General features: G+C 38.6%; 1 protein-coding gene across 6 annotated transcripts in view; it reads left to right on the forward strand.

The window, feature by feature from the left end:
- Positions 1-22,443, forward strand: part of FBN1 (fibrillin 1) — a 148,613-nt gene that overhangs the window by 72,166 nt on the left and 54,004 nt on the right. For all 6 annotated transcript variants that reach the window (XR_005566766.1, XR_003542735.2, XM_039390052.1 and 3 more), the window contains exons 14-23: positions 3,048-3,173; positions 5,297-5,419; positions 9,840-9,962; positions 10,887-11,039; positions 13,264-13,317; positions 14,224-14,349; positions 17,199-17,324; positions 17,966-18,085; positions 19,046-19,183; positions 20,169-20,219. Coding sequence is in view for 4 of the 6 variants with exons in the window: in XM_039390052.1 (XP_039245986.1) it covers positions 3,048-3,173; positions 5,297-5,419; positions 9,840-9,962; positions 10,887-11,039; positions 13,264-13,317; positions 14,224-14,349; positions 17,199-17,324; positions 17,966-18,085; positions 19,046-19,183; positions 20,169-20,219 (1,140 nt within the window). In the remaining 2 variants the exon portion in view is untranslated. The remainder of the gene's footprint in view (positions 1-3,047; positions 3,174-5,296; positions 5,420-9,839; positions 9,963-10,886; positions 11,040-13,263; positions 13,318-14,223; positions 14,350-17,198; positions 17,325-17,965; positions 18,086-19,045; positions 19,184-20,168; positions 20,220-22,443) is intronic.

Here is a 22,443-nt window from a genome sequence, read left to right on the forward strand (position 1 = left end):
GTTAGAAGACTAAAAGGGTTGGAGGGGGAAAGATAAGTCTTTCAGTGCCCCTGCAGTGTTGTCCCTGCTCACTGTCAGAGAATAAACTACACATAAATTATGTCAATGAAAACTTAAATAAGATATGGAAAAGTAGTGAAACACTGGGGAAAGTCTAGATAGAGAAGCTGTAGAATCCTCATTAGTGTTATTTTGAAGATCAGGCTCAACAATAGTCATGATGGGTTTCATCCTGTCTTCCTATGGGAGTGGGGAGCACATAGCTCCTCAGTAGTCAACCCTCTGTCAGGGGCCTGTTGCTCCCAACTGTCCTGGGATGGGAATTCAGCTGCAAAAGTGATGCAGTCCTTTATAGTTAAGTCATAATGAGAGACTTCTGGTGGGGGAATGAAGGATTACTTTGATAGTTCTTAAGAAATGAAGCGTCTAAATGAAACAGGATGTTTGAATGCTCAGAGTCACAGCTTGTCTTCGTATTTTGCTTTCTGGGCTGGGTGCAGGGCACAGAGCATGCACTCATTCTGGAGTAGAGAGTTTCTGAAAAGCCAGAAGAAAGTTATCTGTATTAGTGTGCGTTTTTTTCTTCCTTTTGTGAATCAGAAAGGTATTTGTGGTACAGAAGCTTACTGCAGCCCAGGAGGACATGCAGAGCCAGCACTACTGCTGCATGTTGCTGGGAGGGTTTGACCTAATTGCTGCCAAACAGCCATGCTGCGGAAGCATCTTCATAGTTCAGCTGACTAGTGGTGAGGGAGTGCTGAAGTGGAGTCTCAGCCGTGATGAATTTACTCATGAGTCATTTTTGTCACAGGCTTTTAATTTGACTGATTCATTACACAAACACATGGTTGTCAGAAGCCCAGTAGCTTAATGGCATTTAAGTGTGGTCACTTAGCAGTTCCTTTGCAGTCTATGGGAACTGTGCTTGCTTGACAGGCAGTGCAGAAAATGCTGCGATGTGCAGAATCTTTGTTTTCTGAAGGAATTTTTAGGACCAGTGTAAGGAAAAGAAAAAGGCTAGTGGGGTGCATTTGGCAAAATGTGGATATAGCACTGATGCCTGCCAAAATCAGCATTTGCTGTAAAATTACTTTGCATGACTACTTTGGATGCTGAGATTTTATTTTTTTGCATGCACAAATATGTCTGTGCTGATACGCTTTTGCAAATGTATTCCTTACGTCTGATCTTGAAAAACAAAGTCTCCATAATGACCAGATGTTTATCTATTCCTTGCTCCAAGCTTCCAGGGCAGGTTTTTTTCTGCATGATGACTCTGATTAATGATTAAACATTGCAGTCTGTATCACAAGCTACTGACTCAACTGTTACTAGGATCCCTTATAATTCTAATAGGAGTTTGGCTGAATGAATATCTTGAGACACAGGTGAATAAAGTTGTCACATTGTGATTAGTAATCTAAACAAAAAAATGCTTCTCAATTGCAGAAGAGGGGATATAAAATGGACCTCCAAAAAAGATCCATTAGCTATGAATGTGTGGGAGTCAAAGCTTTAATAGCTAATTGCTTACTGTAATCTGCTCAACATTTCTGAGAAGAGGAGCTCAGGTCTTACATGGAGATGACAGAAGTTATGGATATCTCAGTGAAAGAAGGGCTTTGATTTTTTGCAAATTTCTCTGAGGGAAAAAAAGATCATGATGTTATTTCATATTTTGAAAATTAGAAATGTGTCAGACTAGTAGTGGGACTCTGATCAGCTTGTGTGTATATAAAGAGCAATGAGATTCAGTGTTAATTTTCTGCACCATAATTTAGATGGCATCAGATGAATGAAAATACGAAACCTAACCAACTCTAAAAATTAAAGGGCCAGAAAAAATCTTGTGGCATGTTAACTGTCCTAAGGAAGAAAGCTGGTAGGGTAGCTGAAGCCAGGCTCAGGTACAACCAGGTGCCAGAAAAGTGGGGGGGAAAGGGGACTGAGCAGAGAGGAAGCTCACTTTTATGCATTGCTGGTTGATGACGCTTGTTTATCCAACGAGGGGATGTTTATCGGGTCTGTACACTTTTGCTAGAAGCTGCCAGTGCCCCGAGCTCTCATCAAGCAGCTCTTGCCCCTGCTGGCTTGGTTGCTTGCTTGCAAAACAGTTATTTTCAGGGGTTTCTTAGCAGCTTCCCAGAACTACCACCCTGCTAAGAAGGCAAATATAAGTTCACAATTTCGAGGGGCATCAGTTCCCTCTCCTTAGGTGCTCAGAGAGCAGGGACATTGAGGAGGATGCCCTGTGCTCTGCTTCTTCCTGCAGCACAGCAGTTTCTGTGGAGAGGGTTTGGGGAGGGGCACCCCCAGGATGTTTGGGAAGACAGCGTGGTTGCATGATAGATTGATCTACATGGGCTGGTTGTGATCTCTGTGAGCAGAGTCCCCTGTGTGCAGGAATCTCTGGGAGATGGTCCAGGCCTTGATGGAGAATACTGAGCAATCTGAAAAATGTCTAGACAGTCTGTCTCAGCATCTCCTCTCCCCTCCTTTGGAGGAGAGGGAGAGCTGCCAGCCTCGTGTGATATCACTATTCAGGTCCTCCAAAGCACTTGCCAAGCACCTCCTGCAGAGAGAGGGAAATGAGGATCTGATGTTTCGAATATAAAATAAGCAGGAGAAATATCTTCTGAGGTGGGAAAGTCTTGAACTTTCCTGTTATCTTACAAAGCAGCAGCAAAAGACAAGCTTTCCCCCATCTTTTCTTAAGTAGTTAGATACTGTTAAGTTAAAGTTCAGCAAAAATATTTTAATGATGAGCAAAAACAAAAAAACCCCGAACAATTGTGATTCTTGTTTGAGAAAGCTGCAGGGTACTGTTCACTGAAATTCTTTCACAGCAACTTGAAATTTCAAGCTGATGAACATTTTCCACCCCCATAACATTGAGTTATGGAAATCAAAATAAATCTTTTTTCAGGTGAATATAGTTTCCATGTAGGTTTAAAAACCTAAGAGAAGGGGAAATAGGAAAAATTCCTCTTGAGTATAAAAATGAAACCCCCCCCCAAATGTTATTTTTCTTTTCGGTTGGCTTTCAGACATTGATGAATGTTTACAGAATGGTCGTATCTGTAATAATGGACGATGCATAAATACAGATGGCAGTTTTCACTGTGTGTGCAATGCTGGCTTCCAAGTGGCAGTTGATGGGAAAAACTGTGAAGGTAAGACTTTTCTGAAGTTATTCCATATCAGTAATTACAGTTGCAAGAGGTTATTCATGTCAATGAAAAAGAAAAGGACCTCTGGTGGGGGAAGGGAAGGAACAAGGAATCAGATTTCTAAATACCTTTTGCTGTATCTGGGAGGGCAAGTGAAATGTCTTTTGCAGCCAGTTCTGGAGCCTTGGCTTGGCAATCCTCAGCGGGATGTCTGTCCAGCAGGAGAAATAGCACATACCACTATCACAAAATGCAGTTTCTTTGATGGGAGTGGTACATTTTAAAACACAGCACGAGTCACATGCTGCCTGATTTTACTGTGTGTTTTACAGCATGCTTTATGGGATCTTACTGGGTGACTAGCAATGTGTTTTATGTAGATGCAGTCTGGTCTGACCTATAAAAACTGTTTTAAGAAAAATTTGTAAACATAATTGATGTGTTCCTACCTCCCAGACCTTTAGTAAAGGGGGAAAAAAGAAGAATGTTCTTTATCATGCTTCCCAAGGTCCTTGGGAGGGTTCCCAATGATCTATTCATACGTTAAAAGAATTTCAAGCACTGTTCTTAGAAACATTTTTGGCAGAATATTATCTCAGTGATTCAGCTCAAAGACTTAATGCCAAAATTCTTGGTTGGGATAGATACACGATTTTTTTTTAAATCATAAATTATTTTTGTCTGACTTAGCCTGTAAGTAAAAAGAAAACACACCATGTCTAGAAGTGTAATTTCTGTCCAAGACAGCTGCAATATTAAGGAAAATAGCACGATTCTGAATATATTGTAATGTCATTATGATCCAGTGATTTTATGTGCTAGTAGTGATTCTGTTAATCCTTGGTAGAGACAGACATTTTAAGACTCTGTTTTTCCTGACTCTTTTTTAGATACAGTTTAGCACTATAAGCTGCTTTTTAAATATGTTATAATGAAAGTACATTGACTAAATATATTTGGAAATGAGTCTATTTGGGAAAAAAAACCCCTTATGCTGATTTCTTCCTTTCCCACCAAATACCATGTGCTAATAGTAATAAGAACCAGGACATCGGCAGTCTGGTAAAACATTTTTAATTCCATTGCATGTGCTGCCAGAATGTCTGTTGCATCCACTTATGAAACAGTTTCATCTCTGGCATTGTAATGCATCGAGTTTTGTTCTTAGGAATACATGTACACACACACTAATCAGAAAAGACCATGGCATTGTGCCATACCTTAATGTAACTGCGTGTATTCCTTCAGATGAAACTGGTGAATAGTGCTGATTTTTTTGGGGATGTAGCATCCAAAACTGATTTCATTTGTGCCAGGACAAAGTAAAGACTAAGAGGATATAAAAGCTTACTCAAATCAAGCACAGAATTCTGTGTACTTGCCTATTTTTTTTCTTTCCCATTGTGTGAGTAACTGTGCAGGGTTCAGAATAGCAGTATGTGAGACCTCCACCTTTTCCTATTTGAATCCTTCATGCTACCTCATTAGGTCAGAGGGGTAATATAATGCTATTATGAAGCTATAATTAGTAAGTATCCTCCTGTGTGGCCTGTCATGCTAAATCTGGGGAAGGGGCAGGTTTTATTTTAAATGGAAGTTGAGGATGACAGTGCCCACAGAATGCATGCTCAAGTACAGTGCTGGGAATTCTCCCACATCATAAATCTTAGACTCATCCAATGGAGGTTACAAAAGTTTTCACTCCAAACCCAAATGTTCACTCCTCCCCTTCCAGGTCTTCTTAGTAACATAAAATTGTGTTTACCATTTCAAACAGGAGGCTGCTTCTAACATAGCTTCTATTTAGGTTAACATTGCAAACCCTCTTCAATTACATCCTTTCTCACTTTTTGATGGCTTTTACCAACTGGCAGTTAAACTGTCCAGTTTCTCATCTGTTTTTCATTCTCTTTGCTCTTTTTGGATGTTAATGATTCATTATGAAAAATGGAGTCACTGCTTTGACACATCCTCTAGGACAGTGCAGTATGTCCCATCATATGTTTCTCATTATCATGTACCTCTGACAACTAAGAAAGAAGTTAAGGTTTATCTTTTGGATATAACTACTAAGAGTTCTTTTGCTTCAACATTGTGAGTGTTATGTCTATCATGTACATTTTCAGATATGGATGAATGCAGCATAAGGAACATTTGCCTCAATGGGATGTGCATCAATGAAGATGGCAGTTTTAAATGCATTTGTAAACCAGGGTTCCAGTTGGCATCTGATGGACGCTATTGCACAGGTGAGCACAATAAATTATGGGCTCCCAAAGCTTGTGAGTCATATCTCTCTGGATAGCTTCAAGAATCACGTTATTTCCTTACAGTGATCTTTGGGAACAAGAGGTACTGGGCAGAGTTCTCATCAGATGTGCTTTTTTAGTCAGCTAGAATGATTTGTCATTGTGCAGACAGTACTCAGTCTTCTCCACAGTGTTGAGCAACCACCCAAACCAGCCAGTGGGAAATATCCTTCAATCAAGGACTGTGTGATCTGACCTAGTTAAACTCCATTTTTTTAGCCTATGAAGTCTCCTGCAGTTTGGTTCCAGTATATCTCATACTTTGTGTTTGGCCTTTTAAAGTTTTCTGCCTTTGGCCACCCAAGCATCCTGGCTCATTGCCTCCTAGTCAATATTCCAAGGAGTGGCCAGCACTCTGTGTGACCAAGGTGCAGAATGAGCACCACAGCAAAATTGTCTTTGCCATTTGCTGCAGTAGCTCAGCAATCCCCCCTGTGGGAGACACTGCAGCGTCCTGGTTACTGGTTATGTCACTGGAGTTTCCGTTCAGTCCCATCAGAAACTGCACGTTTTGTGTGTGTAAGTCTTCATGCTTCAGTAAATTTACAGGCACAAAGCAGAAGTCAAAATAAGGAATAAACAAGTGGTGGGCCAAGTTATTTACAGTTTTTCTTTTGAAAAATTAAAAATCTTTTAACTCTTGGAATCAAGGCAGAAAAAGTGCTTGATTACACTTCAGCAAATTTTTAAAAATGCCACATTGCAGCATCTTGTTGTGGACCAATAACAAAAGTAAATGTTTGAATAAGTAATTCAGTTTTGAGAGTTTGTGACATGAAAGGTGAATTAATTTGATCCTTTTGCTTATTAAACACTGTACCAGACCTGGTACAGGCTGCTCTGTGTTGTTAGCAGGGATGTGACTCATGGATGCAAACTCAGCCCAGCCCAAATGCTTGTCTTGATTTTTGCCTTGAGTATCTTTTGGTATTTTTTGTATTATTTCTTTGTGGGTTTTGGTTGATTGGTCCTGGTTTTTTGTTTTGTGTTTTTTTGTTTGTTTGTTTGTTTTTTTTGTTCTGTTTTGTTTTGGTTTTTTGTTTGTTTGGTTGGTTGGTTTTTTGTTGTTGTTGTTGTTTTTTTGTTTCTTTGTTTGTTGGTTGTTTTTTTTTTGTTACATCCGTCTGTGCACTGAAATGCCACCCAAGAAGATGGTATCTCTACCAGACTGCTTAAAACATGATGATACTCAACTTTACAGCCTCTCTTATGTGCCTCCTGGCTAAACAGGAATATGGATACAGTCAAAAAGGGGTTTCTGACCCTAGAGAAATGTTACTTCTGTGCATCAAAGGAGGAATATTTGAAAAGTATCCAAAATTGCAGGGAACTCAACTGATTCCTACTGAAACTTGGAACAGACCTTATAGTAAAATGAAGGATTTCTCCTACTGCCTTTCAACACCTACTGTAAGCCTTGTTCTTTATGAATGAGCATGCAAACGTTCATTATGTGTTAAAATTGCTATTGGGTCAAAATCAAACCAGATTTTGAGACCTGAACACACAAATTACACTTTTTACCCACTTCGTATTTGTCTCCTTTCTTCTACTTGCCCAAAGTATCATGTAACAATTCCCAGATCTTCAGTGGCTAGAGGAGCACAACTCTCTCCAGTCATGTTACTAAAAGTTTAAAAGTTTGATCCTTAATAGTGTCTTTTCCTGTATATTTGGATGTTTGTCCTTATTAAGTCCTTTCCGTACATGCCAAATGTACGGAGTAAATACCTTGTGTCCCACAGAACTGGTAATCTCTGAAACACTCATTATTCACACTGCCTTAGCCCAGTTTGTTTATGAAGTACATGCATTAAATTTTACACAAGTTTAAACTCTAAGCTCATGCTTGCACATGCAGTGAGTGCTTGTGCACGTTGGGAATGTGTGTGCGCACAAACTGACAGTTCTGCAGCAAATTGGTTTCCTGCCTGAGCAATTCTGATAGGGAGTTGAACATGTGTTTTTGCCAAACTCTTTAGGGGATCAACAGAGGAATATGAGTGCAGCTCGTTGCTTCTGCAACCATCTCATTTGATGCACTGTAGGCTAAATTTTCAACTGTTAAGAAGGGCTTCTAACCCAAAGATGGGGGTAATGTAATTGGCAGTTCCACAAAATTGGAATTTAAGTATAAGTACAGGGCAAATGCTTGGCTGTCTGGTAAAAAAATTCCACTTAGACTTTCTGAAATAACATGCCAAAAAAGAATGTTACACCATAGTCTTGTGTATTCCCTGAAATACAAAACATGCTAAACTTATTCACCATTAGCTTTTTTCGGTGGTGATTTGCTGGTGATATTTCAGAATCACTTAAATGGAGCAGGCAGAGGTTTGAAGCATTATTCCTTTTATTGTTTCATCTTGAGATTAAAAATTCCTCAAACTGAAAGCTTCTGCAAAGCAACTGAAAATGGTAGTTTAGTAGTCTGAGTAAATTTTTCCTGGTTAAAATTAGAGGACTTATTGTACCCCGCTAGCACTACTAACCAAGCTAAGCAGAAAATGCAAAAACTCATTGAACATGGAGGATGAATCCATTAGTTGGTTTTCCAGAACCAAGTTGAGTATATTTTAAATTGTCCAAATAGTGACTTTTACCACAAAAGACAGCAGAGCCTTCTCCAGGTTAGAAATTTAGACTTTATGCCTATGTATGAAGTTGATTTACTGTGTGGAATCTCAGCCCTGGTAAAAGCAGAGGCTTTTCACCCCATCTTCACTGAAACCAGGTTTTCAGCTGATCTGCACCATCCTAAGTGACCCACTTTATCTTTCTAAAAAAATCTACAATAGTATTTCCAACACATCTATAAATCAGTGCAAAAGACAAAGGATTGCACATCTCACCCTTCACTAGCTTACAAAGTCTTTTTTAAAAATGTACTACAGGAAACAGAAGAAAATTAGTTTTGCCTTTCTGTTTCTATAAATAACCTTAAAAAAGGAAAGTTAATTTTTTTTCCCACTTTTAGGGGAATCTCTATCTATCTATCTCAGGAGTTCTGTGTTGTCTAACAAAATAACTGTCTACACTGTTAAATAGTATGGGCACATTTTGAATCCTAACTTTGTTTTTACCTAAACTGAGTAGGGGCTAAATTTAAAGTGGGAAAAGCAATTAAGATTTGTCTGAAACAGAACAAAAGATTGCAAGATGAAGTAGAAATGCATTGAGCCCATGTACTTAAATATAGCTTTTATTTTAAAATGCAGTTCGAAAAAGGAATCTTGGATCATACAAGCCACGTTTTATGCCAAACAACACAAACTAAGTAAAACACAGAGGTGTTTCATTCTCAATTTGCCCTTTTAAGGTCAGAAAAAAGGAAATTGTCACACACACTGTCTCTTGTATATATTAAGGAGAGTTGTTATGAAGTGATTATTTTATGAAGGTTATACATACTTCCAAACAATATTTTAAACACTCCTTTTCTTAATCACTTCTAAAATGATGACTTGCTCTCTGCACCTAGAGAATGATCTTACTATTAACAGGATACACAACCTATATAATTTTTTTACTAATTTAACATCTCTTTGTAATGGTTTAATATTATAAGGCTTCATTCTTGTATTTCCTTGCTCTGGGCCTTTTTGTTCAATGTACCATTGTTGGGCAAAGATGGCAGCTTGTGCTGGGCAATTGCTCAGGGCTCAAATCATTAACAAATTCCTTTCAAGGCTGGAGTGCAGTCTGTTCATGGAGAGTTTATAAAATGGGCTGTAATGAGCATCTGATAGGAAAACCCAATTGTCATGCAGATCATCAGAGGGACACTACTGAGGGCAGGGTCTGACTGTGGAGATTCAGATGTGCTTCCAAAAACTGAACTCGCAGCAGGAGGAAGGGAAATTCTTTGGTGGCCCTGTGAAGGCTCCTTGTGGGGAATGAAAGGTTCAATTTGCTATTTTGACTGATTTCTTACAGCATGAACTGTTAATATGGAAAGGGAATGTCCTGTTGTATACTACATAAGTCCTTTGTGTTAGCAGTCACACTTTCCTCCTTCCTCCAATTATGATTTTGCCTGAATGATCCTTGAATCGGAACATGTACCTCTTGGGAACAACTTAGGAAAATGTAACCCCTTTTCACTTTCCAAGGGAAGCAAAATTGTTTTGTGCTGTTTATTTCCCCTGAATTTTGCATTTTCTTATTCTCTTTCATGGAATGAAGTAATTATTATTCCTAACAAAACCTTTACTTGAACTAGTTTCCATTTACACTCGATATTTTTTTAGGATACATTGAAAATAAGCTGCACAAATGCGAGTTTCAGCCAGGCACTGACACTGGCACTGGTTAACTATGTAATTTAATTTCTAATAAAGCTCATTCTGTTCTCCAACAGACATCAATGAGTGTGAGACAGATGGAATATGCATGAACGGGCGCTGTGTGAACACTGATGGCTCTTTCAGATGTGAATGTTTCCCTGGCCTTGCAGTGGGACTGGACGGACGTGTCTGTGTTGGTAAGACAAGCTTAATGTGTGGGGAGTCACAGTTAACCAATGTTAAGACATTAATGCCAGACTGATGGACACATCAAGTTTGAATGTAGAATGGACCATATTTTTATGGATTGGTGGGTAGTAGTTACAGTGGATACTAATAGCTCTGAAGTATTTACTGTAATAGCCTGTTTTGCTCTTGTTTTCATTTCCTTTGCATTTAAAGTGAAAAAAATGCGTGGTTCCAATCACAAGGTCAGGTAGACTGTACAGCATAGGGGTGACTAGTGCTGTAACAGTTTTGAATAGGTGAAAATTTGCCCTGTTTCTGTCAATGTAAAATTTTTCATTTGTCACTAAGCTTAAAGATGTAGTTACTCTTTCACCTCTTTTTAACGTGGGAGGTACCTAATTTTCTGTCTGTTTCTGTACAAGCTCAGTGTTTGATTTTAAAATACTAATGTGCTTGAGAGCCATTTATGGACCAGTTTTTAAAAAGTGAGAAAAGTCACCCATGGACCTGAAGACATAAACATTTGAAATCATATGTACTGGGACAAAGCTACTTTTCCTTGGTTTTTTTTCCTTGTTTTTCTTTTTTTTAAAGCAAAGAAAGAGCAGAGACTTGTCCATTTTCCCCATGGCCTCTCTCTAGTTCATGGTTAAGAAGTGATTATTCACTTAGTAATTCACTAGTGCACGTGTAGTCATTAAATGCAGTAACTAGTTTGTATGTCTGAATTCCTGGGGGCATGAGGAAGAAGAATTTCCTGTGCTGAGTCGAGGAAGGGGATAGGTGGGTGAAAAGCATAGGGAAACAGTGAAAGATATTTTGTTTTGACAGCTCTTTTACAGTGTTTATGACACCCGAGCTACAGTTAATACTTGTTATAATTTATGACTGCAGTTGGCTATGGCAGGATTAAGAGAGATTTCTTTCCTCAGACACACATATGCGAAGCACATGCTACGGTGGCTACAAGAGAGGACAATGTGTGAGACCATTAACGGGAGCAGTTACAAAGTCAGAGTGCTGCTGTGCCAGCACTGACTATGCCTTTGGAGAGCCTTGCCAGCCCTGCCCAGCACAAAATTCAGGTATGGCATATTTACTGGTAATTTTATAATTTAAGATTTCAGTCAATAAACTGTTTTTAGAAAGGTAAAATGCAGTTTTATAGTAATAAATCAGGAGAGTTACATTGTTGTATAATGTTACGCATTTTGAGCCATCTTCTGTTTTGCGTGTTGTAAGAGTATAGGAGCTGATTTTTTAAAGCAATAGTAAAGTATGATATCTGGTTCCAGAGTTGTTACACACGTTAAAATAAACAGTACATTTTCAAAAAGCGAACTCTGTTTTGGTAGGTGTAGATAACGAAAAATATAATTTTGAACTGGAGTTATTAATGGAAAAATCGTGATTCAGATCTTCGTGTACACCTGCCAGTGAGATGTTTACTGCCTGAATTCTATATCCTTCAAGAGATCTGAAATCATTTATTCAGTAACCAGTCTGTGGACAGTTGACTCGCAAAGAAATGTCCAGTTAAGTTGGTTGTGAATACTTGAGTCTGTCACTGAAATCCTCACCAAGTGAAGTTGGCTGGAACATAACTTCCCTCTGGCAAGGAAGCAATCCTAATCATTCTGATGGGCGGGATCTGCTCTTAGGAAAGCACTTCTTCCAATAAGACTCTGCTGACACAGTCCTTGCCATGAAGCCAGTAAACAGTGACCTTGGTTTCGTGGAGGTGACTGACTGCAGGGAGCTAGTTTGAAAGCCCAAATTTGTTAAGTGTTTCTTTTCACTCAGCAAATTTGTTGCTGCATATAAACAAAATAAGCCATTTGATATGTAGTTCAAAAGCGTGTCATACTAACAAGGTATCTGCTTTGTAGGCAAAAATAATTTTAGCTTTATCTTTTAAATCTTTTTTTTTTTTTTAACTGATAGCTGTATGGAAAGCATTAGGGAGACATAACCAGTTGGAACAAATTAGGCTGGTTGAGCTGATGTGAGCTCCTCAGCAGGAACTTGCTGATGACCATTTTATAACTTGATGTGTTGTTTAGAATAGCAAAACACCAAGGAAATGTTAGAAAAATAGGAAGGACCCTTTCCAACAGCCTCTGATGATGTCAGTGGGCCCTATTGTACAGTAGAGTTGAAATCTTTTACAAATGTTGGACTGTCTATCATTGACTTCTGTTTTGTATTTTATTTACATTTGCAGAACATTTACAGAAGTGGAAGCCATTTTTCCTGTGTTTTTTTCCCTCACCTCTTCAATTATTAAAAAAATGCCATCTCATGTAGGATGCAGTGTAGCATTTCTCTGGGCTTTAAGTGGGGGAGGGAAGGAGAGGATCTTTCTTAGAGAGGACCATTTTATCAGAGAGACTGAAAAAAATTCCTGAAGGGAAGACATTTTGCCCTCTGTGCTCCTCAGAAGCTCTTTGCAAAAGTTTCTGCCATTTTAGACTGAAAGTTTTGCTGATGCATGTTCAGAGCAGGTCTGCTTTCCCATACAGTGACAGTGATTATTGATTTAGGCAAGGGTACACATTAATCTGCTGGTTATGTTAATATTGGGAGATGTGTTGCATGTGATTTCCCTCAAAGAGAAGACAGCTAATTCCATAAATATTTCTAATATTTATTAATTTTAGCAGTGTAGGTATTTGGACTGTTATGAAAGTGAAAATATATTGGAAGATGTTGACCTATATGGCAACAATTAATGCTGAGCTGGCTGTCAGTTCAGTATGTTAATTGTTCTGAACTCAAAAGAAGAACTTGAGCCCAGCAGTAGTTGAGACATTTGAGGTGCTTTGATACATATTACTTTCTTTTAAGGATAACAGATAGGAGTTAGTTGATCTGTTATGAATTCCTGAAGAGACTCCTGCTAAATGGAGTTAAATATGGTCTAGATTTATAGGAAAAAAATTTGTTTCCTGGTCACTTTGAGTATGCACCTTGAGTAAGGACTTGGACATATGAGTTCTGGAGAATCTTGCTGTGAATATGTTATGGTTCATTTGTGTGGGAGGGCCAGCATGAAGTTTATGTCTATTCCTAAATGCCACGGTTCGTCATGTGAAGTTTTTACTCATCCATCTTCGTAAGCAGATGCAGACCCTGAATCTGCTAAAATGTTTCACAGGTTTAGAACACTGTGAGGTTGTTCATGTTTTCCAAAGAGTTGAAAAGCGTGTTATTTCATTCGAATAATTAATTGTCATATTGTAAATGGGGATGTTAAAAGCAATGAGCTAAGAAAGAATATTCCAGTAAGCATTTTAATATTTTTTCCAGCTGAATATCAGGCTCTGTGCAGCAGTGGAACTGGCATGACTGCAGGAGGAAATGGTAAGATCACCTAATGTAATTCAAACTATAGCAGTTCTATCTAAAAGAGTTACTTTGATATCCGTAATTTGTTAGCCCTGCTGGTGGGGGTGATGACAGGAGAGAATGGGAGAAAGGCTTAGTCAGATAGCTGTTTAGAAGACATTAGAATGATTTAGGGTGAAATGAATGGAGCATGCCATTTCACCAGTGTGTCTTCTCTAGTTTACATCAGGGAATGTATGTGAGTGCTCAAATGACAAATTTGTGAGAAATGTTATTACCTACATGACTTTGAAATCAAGTATGTAAATAATATTTGCATATTTCAAGTGAAATCATCCTGAAGAACAAAGCTATGCTGAACATTGAGCTTCCTTATTTTTTGTCTTTCAAAATAGGCCAGACTCATAGAATTTGGCTAAATACAGAGAAAGAGGAAGTGATTACAATAAAAGTTTTGTAGTCATAGAATTGTGAAACTGCAAAGTCTTAAGTCAGCCAATGTCGGTTGTAGATTTGCCGGCAGTAGACAGGGAAAAGCACTCAGAAAAGAGGGATATTAGTGCTTTGGGAAGTGATGCCATCCGGAAATGCTATCAATCAAGAAATGGGGGGGTACTAGTACATGGGCCTCTCTAAATCTAATCTCTGATCCCCAGTTTAATATCCCAGTTCTTATCTACAGTTGGAAGTCTCTTAAATGACTGTGGGCTAGAAATGGTCTTAAATCAGAGGGAAAGAGATGCTTCTTTCTCTTGAGTGTGAACATTTAAGTGGAATTTCCTATTCAGAACTACACGATCATAAAATATGGAGCAGCCAATGTTAGTGATATTGAAAATGTCTTTTTCTAGTTTGGAGAATTAACCCCCACAACCCCTCAACAACTGGCTCAGATGTTCATTATTTTTTCCCTTTATTTAGATATTAATGAGTGCTTATTGGATCCTGATCTCTGTCCAAATGGAAGGTGTGAGAATCTGCATGGAACGTACAAATGTTTTTGTGACCCTGGATATGAAGTAGATTCAACTGGGAAAAACTGCATCGGTATGAAATATCCCATTTTTCACTTTGAAGTTTGATGCTTGTTTTTATCCTCTTTCACTTTTTTTCCCCCAGTGTTTCAGCAGATCCACTTACTGCTCTTCTGATATTTCTGGATATTTCTGCTGAAATCCTGTTCTAATTTCAGTGCTTTGCAATGCTCATAAAAATCCTCCACTGTAGGGCTGTAAGGGACTGTTGCTGTCATTGACTCAAATCACTGGCAACCAGGCAATAAATACCCTGTTCAGTTAAGTCCACTGGACATGCACTCATGTTGTGCCAATGTTTCTCAAAATCAAAAGAAGCCAGATCCTGCAATTGTAGTGCACCATAGGGAAGATCTAGGATCCCCAGTGTGTTAGGTTGCCTCCAAGGGCAGGAGATTTAAGTAAAACTCCTACTGATCATAGGAAGATAAGCATCCAATATGCCACAGAAGGCTTACATGGCTTATCCTAACTCTGACTTTGGGGAAAATTCCTTTCAACTTTCAGACAGGGCTATTGGTTTAACTGTGTTAAGTGTACTGGCCAGACACAGGAAAGCTTATTGTCATTGGAAGCACCAGCAGAATCTGATGGTGTGGTGTCTCTGGCTAGGGCTGGTTTCCTATGTTGTACAAGTGAAAAATATCTAAAGCCAAATTTTTTTATCAGAAAAGTTGAAATAAGTTTTTTGCACTCCTTAGAAGTGACCAGTGGAAGCACTGTGGCATGGGATAAAAAGAATTCAGTCTCTTCTCACACTATTTGGGATGTAAAAAAACACCATCAGATGCCTGCAGACTCCAATTAGAAATTTAAATTCTGGCAATTCTCTTGTTCCATTACATGATCCCATCAAAAGCCCATAACTTACAATCCTTTATATTCCTTTCTCCCAGTCCTGCATTGTTCCAGACCTCCTTTGCATGACTGATTAGAAATTTTTTATGATTTCCTGTTAGAATTTATTTGTGACCATTTTATTACCAGCTGATGTTGTACTAATATTATTCTTTGACTTAGCACCATGTCAGCACTTCTCCCTAAAGTATTTATAAAAAATCACTGTATCCTTTTCTCAAACTCTGTTGGCTAAGCTATCCAAATCCACACTTCCAGTCTTTTCATAAAAGCGAAGGCTGCAGTCTTCTCTTGAACACAACTGATCTGACCAGTGTACAGTGTTCTGATGAAGTCTGACCAGTCGCTTGTATAGTTGTGCCAGAAATTCTCCATTACCCCTAGGAATATCCTGCCTAAACTGATGCTACAGTGCATTAGTCTTCTCTCAAATACATGTTATACTCTGGGATCAAAGTCAACCTCTAATTGGGAGTTACATCCAGAGTTTTCTCAGTAGCCTTCAACTGATGAGTTCTGGTTTCTAGCATGTTATTGTTACTGGTCCCTAATTGCAAAGTTTTGAACGTTGGTGATTATATTTTATCTTATTTTTCTCATTCATGTTGTCAGGATTAATTTAGCATCGCCTGATTCTCTGTATTGGTAATAACTTCCAGCTTAGTGTTGTCCACAGTTTCTGATTCCATTCATTTTTTATTTCTGCATTACAATCAGTATTTTATAGGACCAGTCCCAAGACTGATCCCTGAAAGGCATTTCTAACATCCTCTCTTCATCGTGATTACTCTCTTTTTTTAATATATCCTACTGTAATCTCTCCTTTCCAGCTCTGGAACCACCTTAAAATTCTTAAATTCCTTCCTGTTATCTCCAGCTGACATAATAATTTTATTTGGGTTCTGTATTCTCTACTTGAACCTAAATAGCTTAAGTCATCTGTGTTATCCAGTCTAAACTATCCACTATCTTTGCAAAAAAAAAAAAAAAAGGGTTGATCTATCTTAGATAAAAATCACACCGTAATTCGTCCCATTTTCCTATTTGCTTCTTTGGCTTTAATTATCCATGTCCCATTTCAGTGTCTGCCTGTAGCTGATGGCATCCCTTCTCTTTTCCCCATCCATCTGTGAGTTTTCCAGATGCTCCCCAGCCCACCCTGTTGTAGCCTACATCCATGCTCTATCACAGCTGTTTCCCATTCTTCCATAATGTTCCACCTGGCCCTCTCTCAATTTTTCTGAACTCCTGTGAAGCTTCCCACATGGTCTGTTTTACTCTGCAAGTCTCCCTTCTTTTCCTAGCACTTTTGCTGTTCCCAGCTGCTGCGCTGACCCTCTGAGGCTTCCCAACTTCTCTCAACACTTTCTGAGGCCTCTCTGACTTAGCCAATTGTTCCTGTCTGCTCTTGGGGTCTCTCTTGGTTTTCACCTGCCATTCATGGCTCATTGCCACCTTCTTGCAACTTCTCTCTGATGACCACAGTTCTTCCAAAGATTTCCTAAGGGTACTTGAAATGTAGCACTAGCATTTCTATTTAAATTTTTCACCTCTGAAGCAAGTGTATACTTACATTAACCTTTTTAACCATAACATCTAAGACAGTTCAAAGCCAGTTTGGAAAAAATGGTGTTTTAAAGACCAGTATGATCAGCAAACTTTTCCAAACCAGTCCTCTCCTTATTTCTTTCATGACTGTGGGGGCTGCTGTGCAGGGACTCAGGGACTCCCAATGTTAGTCCACAATATAGGAAGAAAGTGTGAATCCCAGCTTTATTTTGAACTGTGGTGTGACTGTCACATATTATGAATATGTGAGGAAAGAAAGTACAGGCTCTTGTCCAAACCTGTTGTCTACTAAAAGAATCATTTAGTATTCATATTCCACACACACCACACCCCCCTGCCTTGTTTGTCTCCTCTGAAATGTGGCTGTCGGGAGGGAAATTCTGTCCTGACTTCTGTTTTAGGAATTTCTTAAAAAGTTCTTTGTTTTCATTGTAGACATTGATGAATGTGCACTGAACATGCTGCTTTGTGACAATGGGCAATGCAGAAACACCCCAGGAAGTTTCACCTGCACCTGTCCAAAAGGATTTGTGTACACTCCTGATCTAAAGACATGTGAAGGTAATTGGTAACACTCCATTTCATCCTGGTTTTATTCATTTGGATTGTTCTCAGCTTGTGCCAGAAACACTTTGAACCTTGATGAGGATATAATGTGTAAAACTGAAAAACCCCACTATAAATAAATTCTGTGGGGAAGTAGGAGAATGAGGCGCGACAATGCCAAAATGAAACCATTAGATAACTTCATGGAATTGCCTGTACTATGTCTGTGCTAATTTACTCCTTATTTGCTACTACCCGTGAGCCCACGCTGTGCCAAGGGTGAGAAAAATTTGAGAAGAATCAAGCTTTACAAATCTGTTGTGTGAAGAAGAAAACCAAACAGCTCCTCATTTGAACTCACAGACAGGACGTGTATCAGATCATTGTAACAGCACAGTCCATCACCACAAAGCTGGATATCACTAAAAAATTAGATGCTTCTTCCAAGTTCAATGTTTTAATGTTCTAACGTGTTAGTGTGTCTTTAGGACACATGCATCGTTAGTCTATTGTGAAGAGTTCCATAATAGAAAAGTGGAGTATCAGGAAGACTGGTTATGAGGAAAGCTTCTTCCCTTTTTCCCTAAACTGCAAAGAGCCTTATGTATTTTTTGTTAAATATTTCTGGCACTAATGGCAGTTTATTTCTCTTTTAGATATTGATGAGTGTGAATCCAACCCCTGTGTTAATGGAGTGTGCAAAAACACACCAGGCTCTTTTGCTTGTGAATGTTCTCCTGAAAGTACTTTGGATCCAACCAGAACCATCTGCATAGGTATTTATTCTTCTGAAAATTTTATGTTTGCTGGTTAAAAATGTCCAGTGACACGTGACCATAGTACACCAAGTTAGAATATACTTTAAAATAAAGTTCAGATAAATTTAGTGGAAAACACTACAGAGACAATGTTAAGAAAGGGTTTGTTTTCACCATTACTATGGGTACCTAGAGTGCACTTGGGAGTGTGGTGTGCTTCCTTGTCAAATTTGAAAGAGGTGAACATTTTTTGTAACTAACACAGAAATGCTAAGACTGCTTCTTCAGGTCTATGCTCACCTACTTGATTTCTTCTGTAAGAGGTGTGAACATGTTCTCATTAGGGTCTGCTCTCTGGAAAGACCAATTTTCTATTTGAGATGGAGCATAACAAGTTATCCGCAGTCCAGACCAATTCAAGAGCATCCACAGACAATGCTGTGACTCAGATACTTGATGGACTCGTAATTTCTTCCCTTGCCTGTTCTGGAGGGGACAGTAATTTATAGCTCTTGTCTAGTCAGTGAGGAAAACTGTGGAACTACAGCTTAGCTAGGATCCTTAGCTATCTCCTGGCACTCCCTGTATGGGAAGATCAGATATCCAGAGTGGGGGATCTAATAGATTAATGGAAGATCTACCAAGGTTTCATATCTACCCTGTTCTTCTGCATGTGCCTCTAATCTGAGTCATAATAAATACAATGACTCAAATCTTGAATGGTATTGACATATTCCCTGTTAAGGACAAAAAGCATAAACTAGGATTTGCAAGAGCTCTATGCTGGGATGATTCCAGGCTATAGTCCAGCACAGAGAAGGATAAATTAAGTGATTTTAAAATATATTTAGATCTGATGTGGTAAATTATAATGAAAGGATGATTCTTTTTCATGGTTAAATTCACATGTGTTTGTAAATATAGTAATGGATAATGCTAAAGAGTCTGCGTGACAATACATTGTTTTTTTCCTAACAGAAACTGTTAAGGGTACCTGTTGGCAGAACATAGTGAATGGAAGGTGTGAAATAAATATCAATGGAGCAACTCTGAAGTCCCAGTGCTGTTCCTCACTGGGTGCTGCCTGGGGAAGCCCATGTACACCATGTGAACGAGGTAACGCTCTTCATTTTCCTCAGGAACTTAGGGCTTTTCTTCTTCTGAGGCTGGTCCAGGTTATTATCATAGAAGTTGGGCACAGCCTAGACAAATAACTTTACTTGTTCTGTTATCAAGCACCTTATTCAGTCTGAAAAAGAGAAGTTTTAATATTTGAGAGGTAGTGTGTAGCTATAGGAGGTTCTAACTCTGCATTTTACAGTAAATATTTTACAAGTTTAAACACTGAAGGGAAGGGACCACACCTACAGTCTGTAACTTGCAGCATTACTTTAGCATGGTTTGTCATAATTAGTGATCTAGAATTCCTAATGATGTAGCAATAGATGCATTTTCCCCAGAGTTCCCAAGAAAATGTTCACAACAAATGGATCTTTGGTGTGGTAAGGGAGGGAGGAGAGGGAGTAGCCCTTGTTATACTCTGTAGATTAACTGATGACCTACAGAATCGTACAGCTGATCAAGAAATGGGTTGAGGTAGCTTCATATTCATTTGATAATTTGACTGAACAGTGGGATGGGCTGGGAACCCAGGGATGAGCTGATGAATGCAGAAATGTGTGTGGGTTGTTATTTCTGTATCCTGAAAGCTGCTAGTTTGCTCAAAACTTTGGTTAAATTCATTCTGTGTATCTTAACAGAATTCATCCTCATTCATCCATGGTAAATAAGGCTGTAATGTGCTGTGATCGAGTGAAATGAATTAATTGGTTTGAATGAAGCAGTAATCATAACCACTTTTGGGTTAGTCAGCTGAGACACATGGGAAGCAAAAGATGATAATGGCTGACACTCTGTATAGTTTATGTAGTTGCCCCATCTTATCTCTTTATTATTTCAGAAAATACTGGGATACTGTCTAAGCACTCAGACTTCTCATAGCAATAAACTAGATAATGTTTCACATGGTCAGTTTTGCACAATAAGTTAATGGCCAGTTTTGGACTGTAATGTTCTGAAAGTTCTCTTGTTTGTTTTACAGACCCAATATGTCAAAAGGGATATTCGAGAATAAGAGGAACATTGTGTGAAGGTATTTATTGTTGCCCTAACATAAATCAGAGCTTGAATGAAAAAATGCCAGTGTTTTGATTTAAGTGGTTAATTTAGCATAGAGGAACACTATGCCAAATTCTTACCTCGTGTGGTTCAATTGACTTCATTAGAGTTATGTCAGGGATGAATTTGGTTTCAGTTTGTTTAACATTCCTACGTACTCACAGTTTATCTCAAAGTACACACTTGCAAATATAATGTCTACCAGTATAAGGAAATAGTTCTCTCTCTTCAAATCCTGCTAACTGAGTAACCTGTTTGGGCAAAGTATGCATCTTATATATACTATAAAACATGGCATTAATAATACGGTGACGTGAGAAGCCGTAATTATGCTTTAGAAAAAGAATGTTTAAAGGCTGTATTTCACATTGACGTTTTTTTGGTTAAAGAAAAAGTTAAAGATTTTTTATATGTGCAGCTCTTTGCTTGGTGTGAGATGACTCTATACTGTTCTGTGAGAATTGAAGGTCCCACCCTATTTCATTTTCTTTTGAATTGATTTGAACCCCTGGAAAAGTACTGCATATTTACATAATATGCAGAAGCACAGAGAGTCTCAAACTGCTGTGGGTCATCCTGACTGACAACATCTGACATGACACTGCAGTTAAAATATTTTTTAAAAATTACTCCCATATGTAGCTTCCATAAAGAAACATTGTTTTTTTCCTTAACAAAAAAATAAAAAAGCAGAGGAACACCCTCACACATACTCTTTGCTTTCCAAATGATGACTGAATATCTTGGCACGTCTGTGCTGCAGACCCACTGTACATAACTTATCTGACCTCAGCAACACTTTCTGGAGTGTGTAAGTGAAAGAAAAGAAAAAAAAAGTGGCCCCACCTATCTCTCTTCACAAGGAAAGTCTTAGAACATTTTCAACACTGCTGGGATGGAAAGTTTTCAAGATGTAGACATAACTGTTTTCAGCATTTCCTTTACCAGCACTTTGGATTACATCTATTACATGCTTTAGTCTTTCTGATTTCAGTGGGACCTGGATAGCCCCAGGTTTTTCAGAGTAGTTTCCCTTGCTTGTAACATTACTGAAGCCTTATTTGGTTTTCAACCAATGTAAGCGTTTTTCAAGACAGGGAAAGGTCTCTAGGAAATTTACTGGCAAGTGAGAGGCAGGACAAGGGAGTAAGTTTAGTTCCCAAAAGGTGATACTCAGTTCTCCCATATACAGCCTGTGTAAAATGAGTAATAGACCTTGTGCAAGGAAATAAGCAAACTAAATTGGCAGCGTTCCTCTCGTTTACGGGTGAGCCCTGGAGTTGTCAGCTGCAATATTGCTCACAGGCCCTGAACAGTGTTGCAGTGGTTTCTAGTAATCCACTGGCTTTGTACCTTCCAGTCAATTTATAATATCTATCCAAGGGCAAAAGGCACTGATTTCCCCCTGTCCATATTTATCCTCCGTCCTGCTCCATGTGATTTGAGAGCTGCAGAAGCTGTTTGCACCAGGAGTTTTGTCTGGGGGCCTGGCCAGCCCAACCTACCCACTTCTTGATGACTCTGTACATCAGTGTTCATGTACAGATTGTCAGTCATTCTTTTCTCATTTCTTGGTCTTGTCCTCTTCTGTCTAAAAAATTGTCATGCTTTGTCTTGGGCCATTTTTAATGTTGGAGGCTCTTTCCTAAAGGCAGTTGTGAAGCCTATGCTTTTCACAAGGGACATAGATGGGATGACCCCACACTTAGATTAGTAAACATTTATTTATGCTCAGGCCAAGCTAACACATTTAATCAAATTATCCTTACCCAAAAGTGCTAAATTTGCCTCTTAAATATAGAAATACAGTCTTAATGAAGTTAAACTCTCTGTGCAGTCATAAGGAGGTTATTTTAATATATAAAGTTGCCAATTGCTGACAAGGTCATAGGGCCAGATTTCAAATGGTACTGTAGTTTCCAGACATGCAGAGGTGCACCTGATAAGACAAAAAAATGAAAAATAAATAAAAATACAGAAAACTTTTAAAAATCTTTAAAAATACAGCATAATTTAATCTAATTGAAATAATACATAATGTATTATGCACTTACCTTTGTCTTTCTTTGCCCATTTGCTTCAAAAATCTGGCCCACAGTGAGTATGAAAATGGATATAATTTTTAAACCCCCCTCCCTTTTCTGTTACTTTTGAATTTGATTTCAGTATGTGTAGAAATGGCAAATAGCAACATGCAT

The sequence above is a fragment of the Pipra filicauda genome, unplaced genomic scaffold, assembly GCF_003945595.2.
Source record: "Pipra filicauda isolate LSUMZ 115617 unplaced genomic scaffold, ASM394559v2 scaffold7_size6619720_pilon, whole genome shotgun sequence".
NCBI classification, from domain to species: Eukaryota; Metazoa; Chordata; class Aves; order Passeriformes; family Pipridae; genus Pipra; species Pipra filicauda.